At 42.2% G+C, this 19,072-nt stretch overlaps 2 protein-coding genes across 5 annotated transcripts; one reads left to right on the top strand and one right to left on the bottom strand.

Moving 5' to 3' along the window:
* The first annotated feature begins 1,185 nt into the window (after positions 1 to 1,185).
* Positions 1,186 to 4,776, top strand: LOC103723874. 3 transcript variants are annotated; one of them, XM_039125906.1, is made up of 4 exons: positions 1,186 to 1,786; positions 3,131 to 3,320; positions 3,984 to 4,077; positions 4,158 to 4,776. In XM_039125906.1, exons 1-4 carry the CDS (start codon positions 1,419 to 1,421, stop codon positions 4,457 to 4,459), a joined length of 954 nt encoding a protein of 317 aa, XP_038981834.1. In that variant the 5' UTR covers positions 1,186 to 1,418; the 3' UTR covers positions 4,460 to 4,776. The 3 variants fall into 3 exon arrangements, with proteins under 3 accessions (XP_038981834.1, XP_038981836.1, XP_038981835.1); XM_039125908.1 differs by having other exon boundaries at positions 1,187 to 1,786; positions 4,176 to 4,776; XM_039125907.1 differs by having other exon boundaries at positions 1,191 to 1,786; positions 4,173 to 4,776.
* Positions 4,777 to 7,740: 2,964 nt separating this feature from the next.
* Positions 7,741 to 10,879, bottom strand: LOC103723871 (protein THYLAKOID ASSEMBLY 8-like, chloroplastic). 2 transcript variants are annotated; one of them, XM_008814946.4, is made up of 3 exons: positions 10,429 to 10,879; positions 8,937 to 9,327; positions 7,741 to 8,111 (listed from the first exon to the last, which is right to left on the bottom strand). In XM_008814946.4, exons 1-2 carry the CDS (start codon positions 10,804 to 10,806, stop codon positions 8,938 to 8,940), a joined length of 768 nt encoding a protein of 255 aa, XP_008813168.2. In that variant the 5' UTR covers positions 10,807 to 10,879; the 3' UTR covers positions 7,741 to 8,111; position 8,937. The 2 variants fall into 2 exon arrangements, with proteins under 2 accessions (XP_008813168.2, XP_008813169.2); XM_008814947.4 differs by lacking the exon at positions 7,741 to 8,111 and adding an exon at positions 8,450 to 8,791.
* Positions 10,880 to 19,072: the final 8,193 nt, after the last annotated feature.

The raw sequence follows: 19,072 nt of genomic DNA, 5'->3' as shown, positions 1-19,072 counted from the left end.
AGCTGCATGGCTCCAATTAGGTCAGCTTTGGTTGAGCTTTCTTCCTATTGGTTAGGCAAAGAGGTTTTTTTACCCCTTTTAATTAGGGTTGAGAAATCCAGGTCTAAATTAGCATGAGGGCAAGACACAAACCTAGGTTCTGGTACCAATTCTTAGATATTTTATCTGAAATATGAGTTACACTCACTATTGATTTTGGTCTAGTTAAATAAATATCAAGTTAGTTCAAGATAGATCCGATTGGGTCAAGTAATTTTAAGACATTTGTGCCAAGTTAAGTTAGAACGAGCTGGATCAAGTCTAGTTAGAAATAATTTGTATAGATTGAGCTTGGACTAATTATCGCTCATTAGGCACACTTTTATTCTTAGATTGTGTTTTGAGATTTTTAATTTCAAAGCTATAAATTTTTAATATAATTTTTTGAAGTTGAAAGTTAAGATTTTTAAATATTGGTTGTTAAAAAAAAGAAAAATGCATAAATCAAATTTTCAAAAAGATTTCATTGCATGGTTAAACATCTTTTATCATAAACTCTTAATTATAATTTCAAAATCATATAAGATCATAAAGTGTCCAAATACAACTAGAGCCCAATGCACCTTTAATATCTCTCATTTCTCTAACTTGATTTCACATGAAAAAAATGGTTTTCTCTTCCATTAGGGCTGAAATTAAATCAGATGTGTACCAAATACTAGTATATCCATATTCATATTTGTTTTGTTTGACAAATATATATATATGGATATGAATGTTAGTTGGATGCACAAATTTATATTTATATTTGTTTTAAATAGATACATATACAAATCAAATACCAAAAGTATAAATATAAATATAGATATAAATCGGATAATTGAACTTGATAATCATAAAATCAAATATATTATTAGGTGGATGACCAATCAAGTTAATAGAATATTAATGCGGTTATTTATTTTTTAAAAAAGTTTATAAATATTATATAAAATTAAATAAAATTACAAATGAAATACGAATGGAATAGTTATTTATCCATATTTATATTTATTTTTTTAATAAATATAAATACAAATATAAATACTAGATGCTCAAATATCTATTTATATTTAAATATATTTGGATACGAAAATATAAATATCTATTTATATTTAAATATATTTGAATAATATTAACCGGTCGACTTTCATCCCTATATTTCGCTGCTATTCCCCTCTCCGGTATCCATGATCGGCTTTCCCTATTTCCATCTCTTCGAATGCCTCTTCGGATGGTCGCAACTTTTCAAAATACAAGGGTGTCTTGAACCACTCTTTCTCCACGCAACCTCCATATCTTTATAGGTTTCGTACGCGTGAATCTTTCTGTGTTTCTCCCCGTTCCTCCGGTCTCTTTCCCGTCTCGTAGGCTAGGATTGAAGAGTTTGAGGGGGTGAGATGGGAGGAGGAGTTATGAGAACCGCTGCGAAGGCGGTCGTAGTCGGCGGCTACCGAACGGCCGTGGACGCGGCGGCGGCGGCCCGGAGGGCTTCCAGCCCGTCCACCGCCACCGTCGCCGCCACGGCGCCGGCGGCCGAGGGGGCGTCATTGGTTTCCATCCTTTCGCTCGAGAACGATCGGACTGGTGTGCCGGTAGTCCCCGGGATCCAGCTCCCGGCGTGGGGGATCGACGATTGGGTCTTCGCTGGGGAGGAGGAGGATCTCCTCGATTCGCTGCATCCGGCGCCCAGGCTCGTGTTTGGGCCTGTCCCGACCCTGGAGGAGGCCAAGGCGGCGACCGCGGAACTAAAAGATGCCGTCGAGAAGTGAGCTCTAAGTTCCTCTTTCTTTAATACCTTTTCTCTACCGTTTAATTCGTAATAGTTCTTTTGATCCTCTTTCTTAATATCTTTACTTCTCTATAGTTAATTCATAATAATTCTGTTGACGATGTCTTAAAGATTCTCTTGGAACAATAAAATGACTCTAAACCATGCCCCATGTCAAATGATTTGATTTTTCAAATTAAAAAAAAATGGTTCCTTTTTTTTGATGGGGTGGTGGCTGTAGCTTACAGATTATTTTTCTTTTATCGGTACCTACATGATCTTTTATACTAATTTTTCTGATATAATTTTGCAGTACATTATGGTATTCTTGATTGTGGTAATGATCACTCAAGAGTGGATTATATAGAAGCAACTTTTTGTTTAGAACCGCTCCGTGAAGTCCAAAGATGCGGAATTTAGGTTTTCAGAAAGGATCTTAGTTTTCCATCTTTCTAGGAAAATATATTGCAGTTAGTATATGATTACAAATGGGATTATTCTAACAGTTGGTTTTGAGTAGTTGGTGGAAGGTAGTTATTCTTGGAATCTATATATGTGCCAGGGCAATAGGTTTGTCATTGTCTGTTATTTCTGTAGCCGATACAGTTGTAAGGGTTTGTTCTATCCTCTGAAGAAGTTTGCTCTTCCCTCTGTACCACTTGAGAACTTGCTTATAGGGAATTGTTGGAAATTTGATCTTTAGAAGAGGATTGGAATTGCATGGGTAATAGATAGCATAAATGATGTGTATAACTTCTTAACGGCCGGTTGAAGTACATACCATGTTGCGTATTTGGGTACTTTATAGAAACAAGAGTTTTGGAATCATTATTTGGTCAAACAAGGTATGAAGACTCATATAGCTTGAGTTGAAACTTATCAAGTTAAAAAGTTGTCTTGTTTTACTGATCATGTTCAAAGTTTGCTTATTTCTTGTTATAGATAGAGTTATTATTTTGTATTATGGTGTTCTTTTGTGAAGGCAAGTTCTGCATTTACCATTGTATTTACTAACTTTCAAAGTATTGTCTCATTCTTTTTTTTTCTTTGTTTAAAAATTGCAATACATTATTACCTTTGTTCTTGAGCAATAAACCCCCTCATCACACTCTCATGTCAAACCCCCAAAAACACATGCTTGCAACATGCGCCCCCTTTTTGGGTTGAAAATATGGGTATTATTACTTATGTGTGTATTTATATGTGAATTCTCTTATTCAATAATTGGACATGGATACATTATACAAAATGAGAAGGGACCTTTACTACTTGATATTGGTAAATTTAGTTGGATATCATGCCAAGTTGCTAAATTTTACTTAATAATGATATTTTTTATAGGGTATACTTCTCTTCTAGCACCACTTGTGATTCCACAGTGGGTGGTCTGGGAGCCAGCCTACAAAGTCCTGTGTGCTTGGAGGGGTCAGAAACCAAAGGTTGCACCATGAGCAAAAATTCAACACTTTTCTCAACGCCTAATCATGTCATTCAGATGTTTTCCTTGCTACAAGGGAACCCTGAAGCTCAGGTTCCAACTTCACTCATGCCTTCAATTTCTAGGAATTTTGATGTTTTAGATTTGCATTTTTTAGCCTTAATGATCATTATAAAACATACATCTCATCAATGAATATATTCTTTCGTAAAATCACAAATCCATAATTTGCATTTTGCTATCTAATATGAACACCGATCAAGTGCTCTGTGCAGGCATTGATCTTTATTCCAGCATGTGCACATTTTACTTTGTCATGTTGACTTTTCTGATTACTTGCTCTCTCTCTCTCTCTCTCTCTCTCTCTCTCTCTCTCTCTCTCTCTCTCTCTCTCTCTCTCTCTCTCTCTCTCTCTCTCTCTCTCTCTCTTTATGTTAAAATTCTAAATCAGTTGTTAAAAATATTTATAGAATGAAGTACCTTTGGGTCATCAGACTACATGGTTGCTTCTTTCTTGCATAAACATGCAAGTCAGATACTGCCACCGCAAGCATGTCCATTTGGCTTTAATCTACGATAATGTCATCTTATTAAATTAAATTAAAGTTTGATTCTAATTGGGTTCTACTGGTAATCCTGAAATTCTCCTTGTCTGATGACGTTTTTTTTCTGTGTTCTAATATTATTTTACTTGTTATTCATCATATCTTAGCAAGAGATCTCTTCATTTTCCAACTGTCTTGGTCTGCTGTGCAGAATGTTGTTGCGTCAATTGCCTCTGATGAAAATGTCTGGAATGCTGTGATGAACAATCCTAAAGTTAAAGAGTTCTACAAGACTCAACAGTCCGGTAAGCATCATTCTGTCTAGTTAACATTCATATGTTCTGTTTCAGTTGATTACATTTATAGGTGGTCTGAAATCTATCAGTGGTTTCTGCTGCAGTAGTTCTCCCTTCTGAAACAGTTGTAGAGTCAAGCGAATCTCCAGAAAGCTCTGAAGCTCATCCTTCACGGGACTCCTATCAAAGCTCAAGGACTAGGTTCATGGATTTTATGCAGAACTTCAAATTGAAGGTGTCAAAGATGGTTGCCAATCTGTCCGATTTTCTTCAAAATTACATGGGCACTTCAACTGGGAGTCATTGCAACTCTTCTGCAGATGTGGTTCAAAAATCATTTGTTGCATTGGCAATCGCAACGATTTTGGTGATTCTGCTTAAGAGAGGATAAATCAAAACAACACTGTTGGAAATATCACCAGTTTCTTTTTTATAGAAAAAAAGAGGAGGGGTGGGGGGTGGGGAGCTTCTAGCTGCTAGAAGAGTAGGTACATGGAAGATTTTGTATGGTTGACATAGTTTTGGGTCCTATATGTGCTTAATATTGCTAAGGTTGGATGCTTTTGGTGCTTTATGATTGAAAGGTGGTCCTTATAAGGTAACATTTGTATATATCACCCACCTTAAGTATGTGGGATACTCCTTTGATAGTGAAAGTTCTGTTTGTGGTTATGGCATTTGTGTTCCGATGAGCATTATCACCTGAAACAGATCTTTGCCGATAGGAATGTTGGAATTTCTTTTTAAAGTGGACTTTCATTGATTATGGATAGATTTTAATTTGATTTGTTGCGTAATATAGGCTAAGTTATCATCTGAATGAATATTAAAAAGCTCATAATTAATTTGTGATCATATGGTTATTTTGGGCTTTGTTGTCTTAGTCATGTGGTGTAGTGAGCATTGGTGTAGGCCTAATTTAGTTAATGGGCTCTGTTAATGGTCGACCCATTAACATTACTAATTGTGCTGGGTCTCCACTCCACTCCTAAATATATCTGCCTTTAGAAAAATTCTAGGGTATCAAGATCTCTACCTTCCTAAAGGGCACTTATCTCATTGAGGAGACAGGCATAAAACAGGAGATGGAGAGAAAGATCTACTCTATTTTGTGTTTCTTCTTTCACAGGACTTTGCTGCATCGATCATCAATGGCTATTCAGGACTCTCAAGGTACGCTTTGATCTATTCTAGTTTGATTTATATTTATATTTTCTGTTCTAATCTTCTGCATGGTGTCCATAAAATCCAACAAGGAATCCATGATTTTGTTTAATAAGGAAATGATGAGACAATATAAAATTCTAAATATTGATAGATTAGCAAACTTTGTTTGTTTTTTTTCCCCTGATTCATAGATTTTATGATTTATTCAACAACAATTCCCATTTAAAACGAAAATTTTTGGTGATTTGTCTAGATATATTTATCAACCAATATCCATGAACTGGTTCACTATCACTTATACACAACTAATATTAAGCCCTGTTTAGATGTCAGAACTAGTAGAACCAAGTATGAAAATCCAGCTTACCTAGAGAGTAGATGAGGATTAAGATCTCGTGGACTATACCTCAAAGTTGAGAATACCAAATTCTCTTTGAGGGGTGAATTCCAATTCCAGTATTTGTGATATCCGGCCCATATTAGACTGAAGTTGGCAAGCCCGACCGATTTCTGCATAACAATATAAAAAACCAGAGAGAGGGGGGTGGGCGGGGGTGGTGGGAGAGATCGGAATAGGGGATCGCGACCCCCGCTCAAGTGTCCATTTTGGAGGATAAGGACGCCGCCGCGAGCTTCTCGAGACTGGTATGAATGATCGGCGGCCGTTGGGGGCCAGTGCAACCAGTAAACTGTCGGCCTCATCTGCCATTAAGCCATGATCATTCGGAAGCTTTTAGATCCCTTCGTCCCTTGCGACGGATTACCACCGAGATCCTCCCCGCTTTCTCCCTTCTTCTTCCTCAACTCCGATGGCCGGCATGCCATCCCAACTAAGCACTGCCGCCCGAAGTTCCCTCCTCCTTTCTCTATTTTTCTTCGTTGCTTTGTTTTTCTATTTCGAGACCTATCTCAATGGGATCCATCAGAATCCACCACTATAGTCGACAGACATCTGCCATGCCATTGTCGATGAGCTCCCTTCCTCCTTTCCTCTTCCTCCTTCAAGCTTAGCCCTGCTTGGTTTTAACTTCTAAATCATCACGAGGCTTTGATTTGACCTGTTCACATATCGTCACCATTTTCAGCCGTGGTTGAGGTCCTTGGTCGCTGCCGTCGAGGCGCTACAGCGGGCTCCACCATGCTTGGTCCTCTTCTCTCCTCTTTCCTCTTCTTCTCGTTTTCTTCTTCTTCTTATTTCTTCTTTTCTTCCCATTCTGTTCTTATTTATTTATTAATTAAAAAAAAAAGCTGATTCCTCTTTTAGCTTGTGGATTAGATGCAAGGATGACCCTACCAGATTACTGATTGAATCTAGACCGGTTGAATTCACCTTGTTCGGACCCACCTAGGCAGTTGGGCACTATCACCTAATCGACTTTGCTTTTTTTTCATCCGAATTTCCATACGAGGATGAATCTCTAATAGCATTTTAATTTTCAACTTTGCTTAGCTTTTAATATATTGATACAAATTAATTTTATTTTAATAATATTAAAGCAGACGAATCTGATCCGTTTAACTGGAGTGAAATTTTGAAATGTTAAAAAAATAAGTAATCTAATGCTTCAGAGTATGTTTTTTGATTTTTGATAAAGTGATAATTAGTTTATTATATTTAATTGTGATATTTATTATATACTTGATTAAATAGGTTGGGCATATTATTATTACAATAGTAACTTTTTTTTAAAATAGAGAAAAGAAGAAGAAGAAGATTGCTCGGGATTTAGAAAAGTGTGCTAGATCTTCTAAAAATATTTACAATTATTGAAGTTCTAGACTATTTAGACTAGTGTAATTAGAACATCATATTTGATTTGAATCAATAATAATTAGTTAGCATATTTCGACTTACATCACTTTTGAAACAATTGATTATAAGAATAATTTATTTTAGATCATGATTAAATTAATTTTCAAAAATTAAAAAATTATTATTAATTTAGAATTATGATATGATCTGTAATTTTGCATGCTTGTATAATTCACTGTACTTTTGCATGCTTGTATAATTCGTTGCCATACAACATCTGTTGGCGTGAATTCTCATGGGTTAAAAGAACACTCGACATTTCATGCCATTTTGAGATGCCAGGATGTAACCAAACTCGGATGCCCAGGATAAGTTCTCCATATAAGCAAATTTTCAGGTGAGAAAAGCCAGCCAAGTTACAATTTCCAGTGCTCACATTCTTTTGGGGACTCCATGGGCCAGAGTTCTATTAATATAAAAAAAACTTCCACTCGTGCACTACGGGGCATCCAAAAAAAACGTAGGATATGATACGACGGGACTGCTTCACTAGCACTTGTACTCGTATGATAATATGAACTAATGATGTAATGTATTGAGCCAGATAATTACAAAATTAACTATCATCTATAAATATATGAAAAATATCGAAGCATGCTGCTAGAATAATGGAGCATTGATTCACAAAGCATTCGCCGCACATCTACTCTAGACCAAATGATATCCTGCCTGCTACGCCAAGAGCATGCTACTTGAGGGAAGAAAATGCTATGATAAAATCAGAAGACTAATATTCAGCAAGAGATGGACCAAAAATTTCTGCATAGATACTGCATAGGTTTTCTCAATGTGGTCTAGATCACAACCTGGGTGAGGCAAAACAATCTTTCTTGACAGAGGAATGTCTAATTGGTATGCACACAAGTAGCTTCTGATATCATGAATCAAAAGGTGAGGGTGAATGAGGGTGAGCCAGCGCATATTCTGCAGGGACTTTTTGATGGAACCCTCTTCACTGCATCAGATGAAGTTTTGCCTTCCTCTTCTGCTGCCAGAGTCGCTGGAATGATTTTTAATTTAACCATGTCAATTGGCCGATACAATCTAAGTTCCTTAGGAAGACCTGAAATGAAAAATCCAACTTAAGATTATGCTGCCATGCGGGACATAAGACCACTCGCATAGAACTCACCCAAATGTGATGACAAGCCATGAATTATTTAACAAATTAGATGGTACAATTTTGTGCTCCATAAGAATTTAGTTCAATTGCCTATCAATTCTTTCTGGAATTTCTGTACCAAGTAAGCAAAAAATCCAGAATTAAATTTATTAACCTCTTCTGGTTTCATTATAACACTAAATTGACCTTCCTTAAAATTTTACCAGAGAAGTACCGAACATGCAAGTACACCCAGAACTGCTGCAGTTGATTGTTGAAAGGATCTTGCTGACCAAGAATTAAATTTTCAATTATTTCTCTCATCTTTCATATTAAACTAGATGAATACTGCAAAGACATGGTTATAGCACTTGTCATAGGTTGATCACTTAAATCAGATGTGGTTAGGGAACTTGCATGGCATGCAAGACCATGTTGTGCAAAAGATGCTAAGAAAGGGGCATGGCCATCAGGCATAGCTCAAAGTGTGGCAACCTCCTACTACTCTTATTGATACTTACAGATAAAAGAAACTGAAATACTCTATCTTGATTTCCAAGAGAAGAAATTACTTCATATGCCAGTCAGTGCGGATCTTAGGATATTCTGGATAAGATATTGCTTCAAACATTTGTATAGATCTGAAATCTAAATGCCAGGTAACAAAAATAATGTGCTCTAACCAAACTAAGAAAAACACAGCTCAATTACATTAAAAACTGTTGGAATGTGCATAAGCACAGAACTCAAGGAAAGAAATAGAAAGGAATTAAACAACAAACATACCTCAGCTCATACCAAAGATCTCTGCCGGGGGATCATAGATATGTCTTTCTGGGAACAGCTCCTCAAAATCTTGTTTCACTTTATTCCTCAGCAGAGGGTGTGGTAGAAGCCCCTTCAACAAAATTCTGAAGGGCAATTCTTCTGGAGGGTCAGGGGACTTCTTCATGTCCTCATAGATATTCATTGCATCTGCTGGTGATCCATATCTCAGGAATCCCCTGATAACTTCAGCATATGTCTGTGAATCAGGGAACAGCTCCTCTTTCCTCATGCTCTCCCACACTTGCATGACATCTTCCATTCTTTTACTCTTTGCTAAAGCAATAATCAAATCCTTGTACATAAACACATCTGGCTTATACCATTCCTCCTTTTGGATTATCCTGAACATCTGGAAAGAAAAACAAGAACAAGCCAAAAAAAAAAGAACTCAAAATGATGAATTCTGCAGAGGCAATTCACAGAAACAAGGAAGTCATTTATAGACCGAAAACAGAAATTTTCAACACAATGAACTACAACTAGGCATACAAGCATGGACCTCTAATCTTCTTACAATACGCTGGGACAAGGAAAAGATTATTCACCAACAAATACTAGAAATGCTCATATGAAGAAATAGATGAAAATTTTAGCTCCGGTGGCAATAACTTACTGCAACTTAAATCCATTGAATCTGCCATGAAGCTCACAAAGAAACTGAATGAAAGCCCACAGACTAAAGAAAACAAGAACATAAACAGGGATTTTAGGCAGCATATCTTAAGCTGAGATATATGTTCGACAACCGCGAAGACATTCAGCTGCGCAGGAAACAGCACAAGGGAAGATTTTGAACCCTAAATTCCTTCTCTTATGAAGAATAACAGAGAGTTTTCCTCTCCTAACCAAGGCAACAAAATAAGGTAACGACCCTGTTTGTGAACCTGGCTGCAGAGAAGACTACCTAAAGTGAATCATTTTGAGAAATGCCTTCTCATTCCTTCTTCTTTCTCCTACCTCCCAATCTATCAATTTCAAGCTCTCTCTTGCCTCTAGTATGTCTTGTGCCCCTTTCGAGTACCAAGAAAAAACGAGAGATCATCAAATCTACATTAGAAATACATCAAATCCTATGTATAATCATTATGGGAACCACTTGGTCCACTATTTCCGAAAAAGAAGCCCAAGTGAAATTGGGAATTTACAATCATGAAAAATTCCTTATTTTCAAAACAAATTACTTAAAGCTTGACACCTGATGAACTTATTTTTTGGAGCTGTAGAATATAGAATGATCAATCCCAAACAAGGCCAACTCCTCAAAAATTCTAATCTAATTACAATCCCAAATTTCTTCCACAAAATCTCATAGCAAAATCTAATCTTTAACATCAAACTCCCTCTCATGCTCCATATTTTCTCTAACTTAAATACATTCAAACCCATCAAAATCCCAAACACCCAGATCAAGAACGGAAACAAAATCCAATGCCCAGCAAAAAGATCGTACCTTGAGCGCCAAATCCACCTCCTCCTGCCGTTGTAGCTCACCGAGAACGGCTATTTTGTCCATCTTGAGCAGCCTCAATACATGCGATTTGATGAACTTCTCGAGCTTCTCATCATCGTCCTTAACCCTCTTGAGGCCCAGGATCACGAAAAGCGCCTCCTTTCCTATCAGCTTCTTCCCCCTCCAAAGGGGCCCTCGCGGCCTCCCGTCGTGGTAGAGGTGCCTGAGCTCGAAAATTTGTTCGCGCGGATGCGTTTCTCGGATCGGGGCTTGGGGATGGAAAATAGGAGAGGATTGATGCGAGGGTTTTGCGAGGATTCGAAGGATCGGTGGAGAGAAATTGGGGATTTTCGCTCTGGAGAGGGCTCGGATCGCCATCGACGGAGAGGGTTAAACCTCTCGTCTCCCTGCTCGAACCCTAGAAAACCATTGGTTTCTGGATCTCCTCGCACTTCCGGTTCGATATTCACCCATCCATAAGATTTATCGGATCGGATCGAGTGCGCATGAGTCTCTGAGTCCGAACCCGACTGCACGATTGGTCTTGCTTTCTTGATCAACCCAAGATATAGGTTTGTCTCCATATCGTACACTTTTCATTACTAGATATCAAATATATCAATTCCAAAAATCTTGATCGATACAAATCAATAAAATCCAATAGGTCCGCTGTGATGACTTGAACATATGGGCAAAGACATTTTAATTTTTTTTTTCTCTTTTGAGGTAGGGAGGAAAGCCATGTATTTGACATGAAATTATCGGCAACGCTATAACTTGAGAGATAACGCTAGTTGATATTCAAACCTTTGATCAAAGAATATGATAATTAAGAAGAAATTATTGCCTGAATAGGGCAGATGGTTACTTACTATTGAAGAGAAATTATTGCCTATACTATATTTACCAGCATTGCAGTACATGCAATCAATCATTGTTGGTTTCTATATACCTCATTCATCAAACATGCATTTTAATATGCAATCATAAAAATCAGCAGTCGTGATTAGCTCTATGCATGGCCACATATGCAATAATTTCTTGCCTATTGAACTATAATGATATATCCAATCCCCTCTCCAAAGTCTCTAAAACAGTATCGACCATTAATTAACTAAAAACTTGGTGTCCAGTGATTCACATCCAAACCGGCAGCATGCAAGCTTTCTCCTTTTTGGGACGAGCTTGACTTGGTAAGACCATAGCTTGATCAAATGGTGCTAGATATTATGTAGAGGAATCTTTAGGGGATGCGGAGCTGCAGCCAAAAAATAATTACATATATTTCATCAACTTTCTTATCACTCTTCTTCACATCTTATGCAGCTATGCTTGACAATAGAGTCCCATGACCATTTTGCTATCTTTTTTAATATAACATTTCTGTATTATACTTGATTGCATTGTAATATAGAGAAATTCTATAATATTGCTTCCTTTTTCTTCAATATAAAAGTTCATAGACAATGAGCTGTATATATTATAAGAATAGCCCTCTTCTAGAAATACCTAACCACCAAATTCTAGTGAAGATAGACTCCATCTAAGATTAGTTGGTCCGACCGTCACCATTTTTATCTACTTGATAATCTCTCACCTTCTAATTGCGTCATGATATACTTCTAGATACCTATTCGATTTTGACAAGCACGCCATAGACCCATATTGGACGATGACAAGCCTATTCTCCACGTGTTGAAGGTGGTCTTGTTTGACAGTTTTAAAATTGCATGCAATAAGAGCATTTTCTTTATCTACGAACTAAGTTGAAATACATCATGGAGCATGATACTGGGTCTTTCATGACTAGTCAAAATAGGTTGAGTGAACCATGGAGGATGCCCCCCGCCTAATTTGCTCAGTGGAGTCGCCATCTTATCTGCCGGTACTTAGATGGTGCTGGTGTGACGTACTCACACGTGGAAGGGGCTACCACATTGGTGGGAAGGGTATAAGTAAAAGTTGTCTACCCGTATCGAACATTCTCCAGCAGAAAGAGGACCCAATGGGGGTTGCTACACGGATGAAGTCCTCCTCACCCCCTCTTTCCTTTTTTTTAGCAAAAACAAAAATTATGGAGGATATGATATCCTGCGATAAATTCCCCTCCATATATCGTTTTCAATTTGAGGGAAAAGTTTCTCTCCTCTCAATTGTAGGTATGTCCGGATTCCTACTTTATCATAAATCATCAAGTAAAATATATATGAACAGCCAGTACTTAGGAACTGCATCTTTCTAGAAAACGAGAGAGAGAATCCCGGTACAACATAACCATACATTTTTGCTTTATCTCTCATTAAATGAAACAAAAATCTCATATGGGACTGGCTTCCTATTAAATTTTGTCATACTTTCTCTAGAAAATCCAAAATATCAAATTGGGATGAGACCCCTCCTACTAACAAAGTTCGTCAATCCAGCGACCATAAAAAAAAAAAAAAAAAAAGGAAATCACATGTGTAAAGAGAGGTTGTTCGTCCGCATCCTCTCTTTTTTCTCGTGAGACCTTTCTGCTCTTCACCGAGTCCCAGATTTGTACCTTGTAACCTTGATTTGTTTTAGTATGTGAACAAGTCATGAATATTGTTAATGATCTAATACTTGACGATCTCCGCAAATTGCTTGAAATGTTTAATTATCATAAACTAATGATGATCAATTGTCAAATTGATGCACTTAAGGAGCTCGCATTCTTTGCTGTTAGTAGTACTGGTGGTGGTTGTTTCTGGCATTCTATAGCTGTGGAAATTGGAAACTCTCAGATTAAGATGATTTAGCTATACAATCTCCATAACTTCAGAAATAGCATAGGCAAGAGCCCCAAAACCCGGATAGAAAGCTGGAAAAAAAATCCTCAAGCCTCAGTTTCAAGTTTAAATCCCCCGGCCAGGAATCAGATGCTTAAAATACTCCACTTCTTATAGGCAACAATTCTGGTAAAGTGCGTAAGTCTTGGCAATTGCCGATCATAGTACCTTAATTTTCCTTGCCTGCTCAATTTTTCTTTTCTGCTTTAAGTTGCAAACCACTTGATGTTCTCTTACAGAATTCTGTTGAAAACTTGAAATTCCTTGCCTCCAGCGTGTGTTTCGGATACATGGCTATCAATAAATGCGAAAGCTTGAGTTTGGTGGAGTTACTGCTTCGTCACGAGAAAGCCTGGAGGTAAATTTCGTTTATCTATCAGAGATATTGTGGCTGAATGATCAGTTAGGATGCAAATCCTGGACAAATATACATTTGAGTGGGCAAAAAGCCAAAATGGACTTTTCCTCAACTTGCAGTGTATAAGTAGCCAATCAGCTGGAGACTTTGCTTCTCTGTATGTATGCTAAACATGCTTCCACTTGGGCAATATATCCTTTAATTTGCCCAGAACATTGTCAGAATATTGCTATGGGGCTTCAACATTGTTTGACAACTTCACGAACTTGAGAATCATGGAAGATATCCTCCCGCAAGTCTTCTTCTTCATGAAAGCGCTGCACCCTCTCTTCTTCCTCGTGAGGCCTTTCTACTCTTCCCCGAGTTCCTTTCTCCTCCTGCAAATTTTCTTCATGAACACATCCATCTTAATACATACCTTCAGAAAATCGACACGTAGAATGGTGTTCACCAATATTTACTACATAGCCAAATGATACACACGTAGCAAAATAATTATCTAGCAACCTAACACACACCTCCAAGCAAATGCCTCGGCCAGGAATCAGTTATATCCTCCTGCAAATTTGCTTCATGAAGGTGTCTATCCCAATACATACCTTTAGGTAAATCGGCACACAGTTTCTAATATATGATGTTCACCAGTATCTACTATATGAACAGATGATACGCACCTAACAAAAATAACACTCTAGCAATCTTATACATACCTCCACGCAAATTGATATACTGTTTCCACAACATGTATTCACCAATACATGGTATATAGTCAAGTGATACATACTCGTTGATTTTCTGATACATAATGTAAACTATTATGATACATACCCAACAGTGACCCAATACACATCTACAGATAAATCGATGCACGAACATAGTGTTCACCAGTACACATGATAGGCATCTAGCAAAATAGTTATCTAGTATCTCAATACAAATCTATAGATAAATTGATATACAATTTCTAGAATATTGTCACGCCCCCGCCTCTGCGAGGCACGTGAGGCACCTACTGCCCACGTGGGGGCCACATGAGGGGGGAACACGGGGCTCCCCTGCCAGATATTGTCCGGTTCTGAGGCTTCACGCAAGCGTCCTTCACCCCTCCCCGGTTTTGTTTTCCATCCAAAACGCGTCTGCAGGATTTGGAGACACCCGTCTCATATGCCCAGGCTCTGGAACGAGTCTTTCCGATGTGGGACTATTGGGCCTCACACCCTTCCCACCATCGGACAAGAGTCGTCCTCGGCTCTGATACCAAATGTCACGCCCCCGCCTCTGCGAGGCACGTGAGGCACCTAGTGCCCACGTGGGGGCCACATGAGGGGGGAACACGGGGCTCTCCTGCCAGATATTGTCCGGTTCTGGGGCTTCACGCAAGCGTCCTTCACCCCTCCCCGGTTTTGTTTTCCACCCAAAACGCGTCTGCAGGATTTGGAGACACCCGCCTCATATGCCCAGGCTCTGGAACGAGTCTTTCCGATGTGGGACTATTGGGCCTCACACCCTTCCCACCATCGGACAAGAGTCGTCCTCGGCTCTGATACCAAATGTCACGCCCCCGCCTCTGCGAGGCACGTGAGGCACCTAGTGCTCACGTGGGGGCCACATGAGGGGGGAACACGGGGCTCCCCTGCCAGATATTGTCCGGTTCTGGGGCTTCACGCAAGCGTCCTTCACCCCTCCCCGGTTTTGTTTTCCTCCCAAAACGCGTCTGCAGGATTAGGAGACACCCGCCTCATATGCCCAGGCTCTGGAACGAGTCTTTCCGATGTGGGACTATTGGGCCTCACACCCTTCCCACCATCGGACAAGAGCCGTCCTCGGCTCTGATACCAAATGTCTCGCCCCCGCCTCTGCGAGGCACGTGAGGCAAATGTCACGCCCCCGCCTCTGCGAGGCACGTGAGGCACCTAGTGCCCACGTGGGGGCCACATGAGGGGGGAACACGGGGCTCCCCTGCCAGATATTGTCCGGTTCTGGGGCTTCACGCAAGCGTCCTTCACCCCTCCCCGGTTTTGTTTTCCACCCAAAACGCGTCTGCAGGATTAGGAGACACCCGCCTCATATGCCCAGGCTCTGAAACGAGTCTTTCCGATGTGGGACTATTGGGCCTCACACCCTTTCCACCATCGGACAAGAGCCGTCCTCGGCTCTGATACCAAATGTCACGCCCCCGCCTCTGCGAGGCACGTGAGGCACCTAGTGCCCACGTGGGGGCCACATGAGGGGGGAATACGGGGCTCCCCTGCCAGATATTGTCCGGTTCTGGGGCTTCACGCAAGCGTCCTTCACCCCTCCCCGGTTTTGTTTTCCACCCAAAACGCGTCTGCAGGATTTGGAGACACCCGCCTCATATGCCCAGGCTCTGGAACGAGTCTTTCCGATGTGGGACTATTGGGCCTCACACCCTTCCCACCATCGGACAAGAGTCGTCCTCGGCTCTGATACCAAATGTCACGCCCCCGCCTCTGCGAGGCACGTGAGGCACCTAGTGCCCACGTGGGGGCCACATGAGGGGGGAACACGGGGCTCCCCTGCCAGATATTGTCCGGTTCTGGGGCTTCACGCAAGCGTCCTTCACCCCTCCCCGGTTTTGTTTTCCACCCAAAACGCGTCTGCAGGATTTGGAGACACCCGCCTCATATGCCCAGGCTCTGGAACGAGTCTTTCCGATGTGGGACTATTGGGCCTCACACCCTTCCCACCATCGGACAAGAGCCGTCCTCGGCTCTAATACCAAATGTCACGCCCCCGCCTCTGCGAGGCACGTGAGGCACCTAGTGCCCACGTGGGGGCCACATGAGGGGGGAACACGGGGCTCCCCTGCCAGATATTGTCCGGTTCTGGGGCTTCACGCAAGCGTCCTTCACCCCTCCCCGGTTAATGTCACGCCCCCGCCTCTGCGAGGCACGTGAGGCACCTAGTCCCCACATGGGGGCCACATGAGGGGGGAACACAGGGCTCCCCTGCCAGATATTGTCCGGTTCTGGGGCTTCACGCAAGCGTCCTTCACCCCTCCCCGGTTTTGTTTTCCACCCAAAACGCGTCTGCAGGATTTGGAGTCACCCGCCTCATATGCCCAGGCTCTGGAACGAGTCTTTCCGATGTGGGACTATTGGGCCTCACACCCTTCCCACCATCGGACAAGAGCCGTCCTCGGCTCTGATACCAAATGTCACGCCCCCGCCTCTGCGGAGCACGTGAGGCACCCAGTGCCCACGTGGGGGCCACATGAGGAGGGACCGCGGGGCTCCCCTGCCAGATATTGTCCGGTTCCGGGGCTTCACGCAAGCGTCCTTCACCCCTCCCCGGTTTTGTTTTCCTCCCAAAACGCGTCTGCAGGATTTGGAGACACCCGCCTCATATGCCCAGGCTCTGGAACGAGTCTTTCCGATGTGGGACTATTGGGCCTCACACCCTTCCCACCATCGGACAAGAGTCGTCCTCGGCTCTGATACCAAATGTCACGCCCCCGCCTCTGCGAGGCACGTGAGGCACCTAGTGCCCACGTGGGGGCCACATGAGGGGGGAACACGGGGCTCCCCTGCCAGATATTGTCCGGTTCTAGGGCTTCACGCAAGCGTCTGAAGCCCCAGAACCGGACAATATCTGGCAGGGGAGCCCCGTGTTCCCCCCTCATGTGGCCCCCACGTGGGCACTAGGTGCCTCACGTGCCTCGCAGAGGCGGGGGCGTGACATTTGGTATCAGAGCCGAGGACGACTCTTGTCCGATGGTGGGAAGGGTGTGAGGCCCAATAGTCCCACATCGGAAAGACTCGTTCCAGAGCCTGGGCATATGAGGCGGGTGACTCCAAATCCTGCAGACGCGTTTTGGGAGGAAAACAAAACCGGGGAGGGGTGAAGGACGCTTGCGTGAAGCCCCAGAACCGGACAATATCTGGCAGGGGAGCCCTGTGTTCGCCCCTCATGTGGCCCCCATGTGGGCACTAGGTGCCTCGCAGAGGCGGGGGCGTGACATTAGACGCGTTTTGGGTGGAAAACAAAACCGGGGAGGGGTGAAGGACGCTTGCGTGAAGCCCCAGAACCGGACAATATCTGGCAGGGGAGCCCCGTGGTCCCTCCTCATGTGGCCCCCACGTGGGCATTGGGTGCCTCACGTGCCTCGCGCAGGCGGGGGCGTGACATTTGGTATCAGAGCCGAGGACGACTCTTGTCCGATGGTGGGAAGGGTGTGAGGCCCAATAGTCCCACATCGGAAAGACTCGTTCCAGAGCCTGGGCATATGAGGCGGGTGTCTCCAAATCCTGCAGACGCGTTTTGGGTGGAAAACAAAACCGGGGAGGGGTGAAGGACGCTTGCGTGAAGCCCCAGAACCGGACAATATCTGGCAGGGGAGCCCCGTGTTCCCCCCTCATGTGGCCCCCACGTGAGCACTAGGTGCCTCACGTGCCTCGCAGAGGCGGGGGCGTGACATTTGGTATCAGAGCCGAGGACGGCTCTTGTCCGATGGTGGGAAGGGTGTGAGGCCCAATAGTCCCACATCGGAAAGACTCGTTCCAGAGCCTGGGCATATGAGGCGGGTGACTCCAAATCCTGCAGACGCGTTTTGGGTGGAAAACAAAACCGGGGAGGGGTGAAGGACGCTTGCGTGAAGCCCCAGAACCGGACAATATCTGGCAGGGGAGCCCTGTGTTCCCCCCTCATGTGGCCCCCATGTGGGCACTAGGTGCCTCACGTGCCTCGCAGAGGCGGGGGCGTGACATTAGACGCGTTTTGGGTGGAAAACAAAACCGGGGAGGGGTGAAGGACGCTTGCGTGAAGCCCCAGAACCGGACAATATCTGGCAGGGGAGCCCCGTGGTCCCTCCTCATGTGGCCCCCACGTGGGCATTGGGTGCCTCACGTGCCTCGCGCAGGCGGGGGCGTGACAAATATAGTGTTTACTAACACACACTTCATAGTCAGATAATATATACCTATAAAATAGTTATCTAGCAACTTAATATATATTTTCAAATAAATTGATACTCAATTTTTAGATAATCAGCTGATGAGGCTCGATTTATCTAAAAATATGTATAGGAATAGATGCCTTTATGAAGAAGAATATTTGCCAGAGAAAAAAAATATGGAGAGGAGGAGAAAGGCCTCACAAAAAATAAAAGAAGATGTGAGCGTATAACCTCTCCACACAAATGATTTATTATTATTATTATTATTATTTTAGGGTCACACGATTGATAAATTTCGTTAGTAGGAGAAGTTTTATCCTAATTTAATTTTTGAATTTTTTTTTCTTAACATGGACGAATATTAAAAAAAAATGGCATTATAGGAAACTCATCATTGATGATCGTTCTAGAAAATTTTTGTAACCTGCTCCCACCACGCACCAACTTTTTCTTCTGTACCGTGTCCCTTTGACGCACGCACCAACTTTTTCTTCTGTAACGCGTCTCCTTGACGCCTTTTCTGATTGACTTGGAAATGAAATGGACAAAGGTATCAGAGTA

This window comes from Phoenix dactylifera, chromosome 4, assembly GCF_009389715.1.
Source record: "Phoenix dactylifera cultivar Barhee BC4 chromosome 4, palm_55x_up_171113_PBpolish2nd_filt_p, whole genome shotgun sequence".
Lineage (NCBI taxonomy): Eukaryota > Viridiplantae > Streptophyta > Magnoliopsida > Arecales > Arecaceae > Phoenix > Phoenix dactylifera.
This window is presented reverse-complemented; position numbering and strand designations above follow the sequence as displayed.

What these genes read in the sequence shown, in the direction of transcription:
- LOC103723871 (XM_008814946.4), bottom strand. Translation starts at nt 10,806, where the DNA reads ATGGCGATCCGAGCCCTCTCCAGAGCGAAAATCCCCAATTTCTCTCCA. An exon ending in AGGTGGATTTGGCGCTCAAG is followed by an intron (nt 9,328 to 10,428) that starts GTACGATCTTTT and finishes TTTTCTTTCCAG; the next exon opens with ATGTTCAGGATAATCCAAAA.
- LOC103723874 (XM_039125906.1), top strand. Translation starts at nt 1,419, where the DNA reads ATGGGAGGAGGAGTTATGAGAACCGCTGCGAAGGCGGTCGTAGTCGGC. An exon ending in CTAAAAGATGCCGTCGAGAA is followed by an intron (nt 1,787 to 3,130) that starts GTGAGCTCTAAG and finishes TATTTTTTATAG; the next exon opens with GGTATACTTCTCTTCTAGCA. An exon ending in AAGGGAACCCTGAAGCTCAG is followed by an intron (nt 3,321 to 3,983) that starts GTTCCAACTTCA and finishes TCTGCTGTGCAG; the next exon opens with AATGTTGTTGCGTCAATTGC.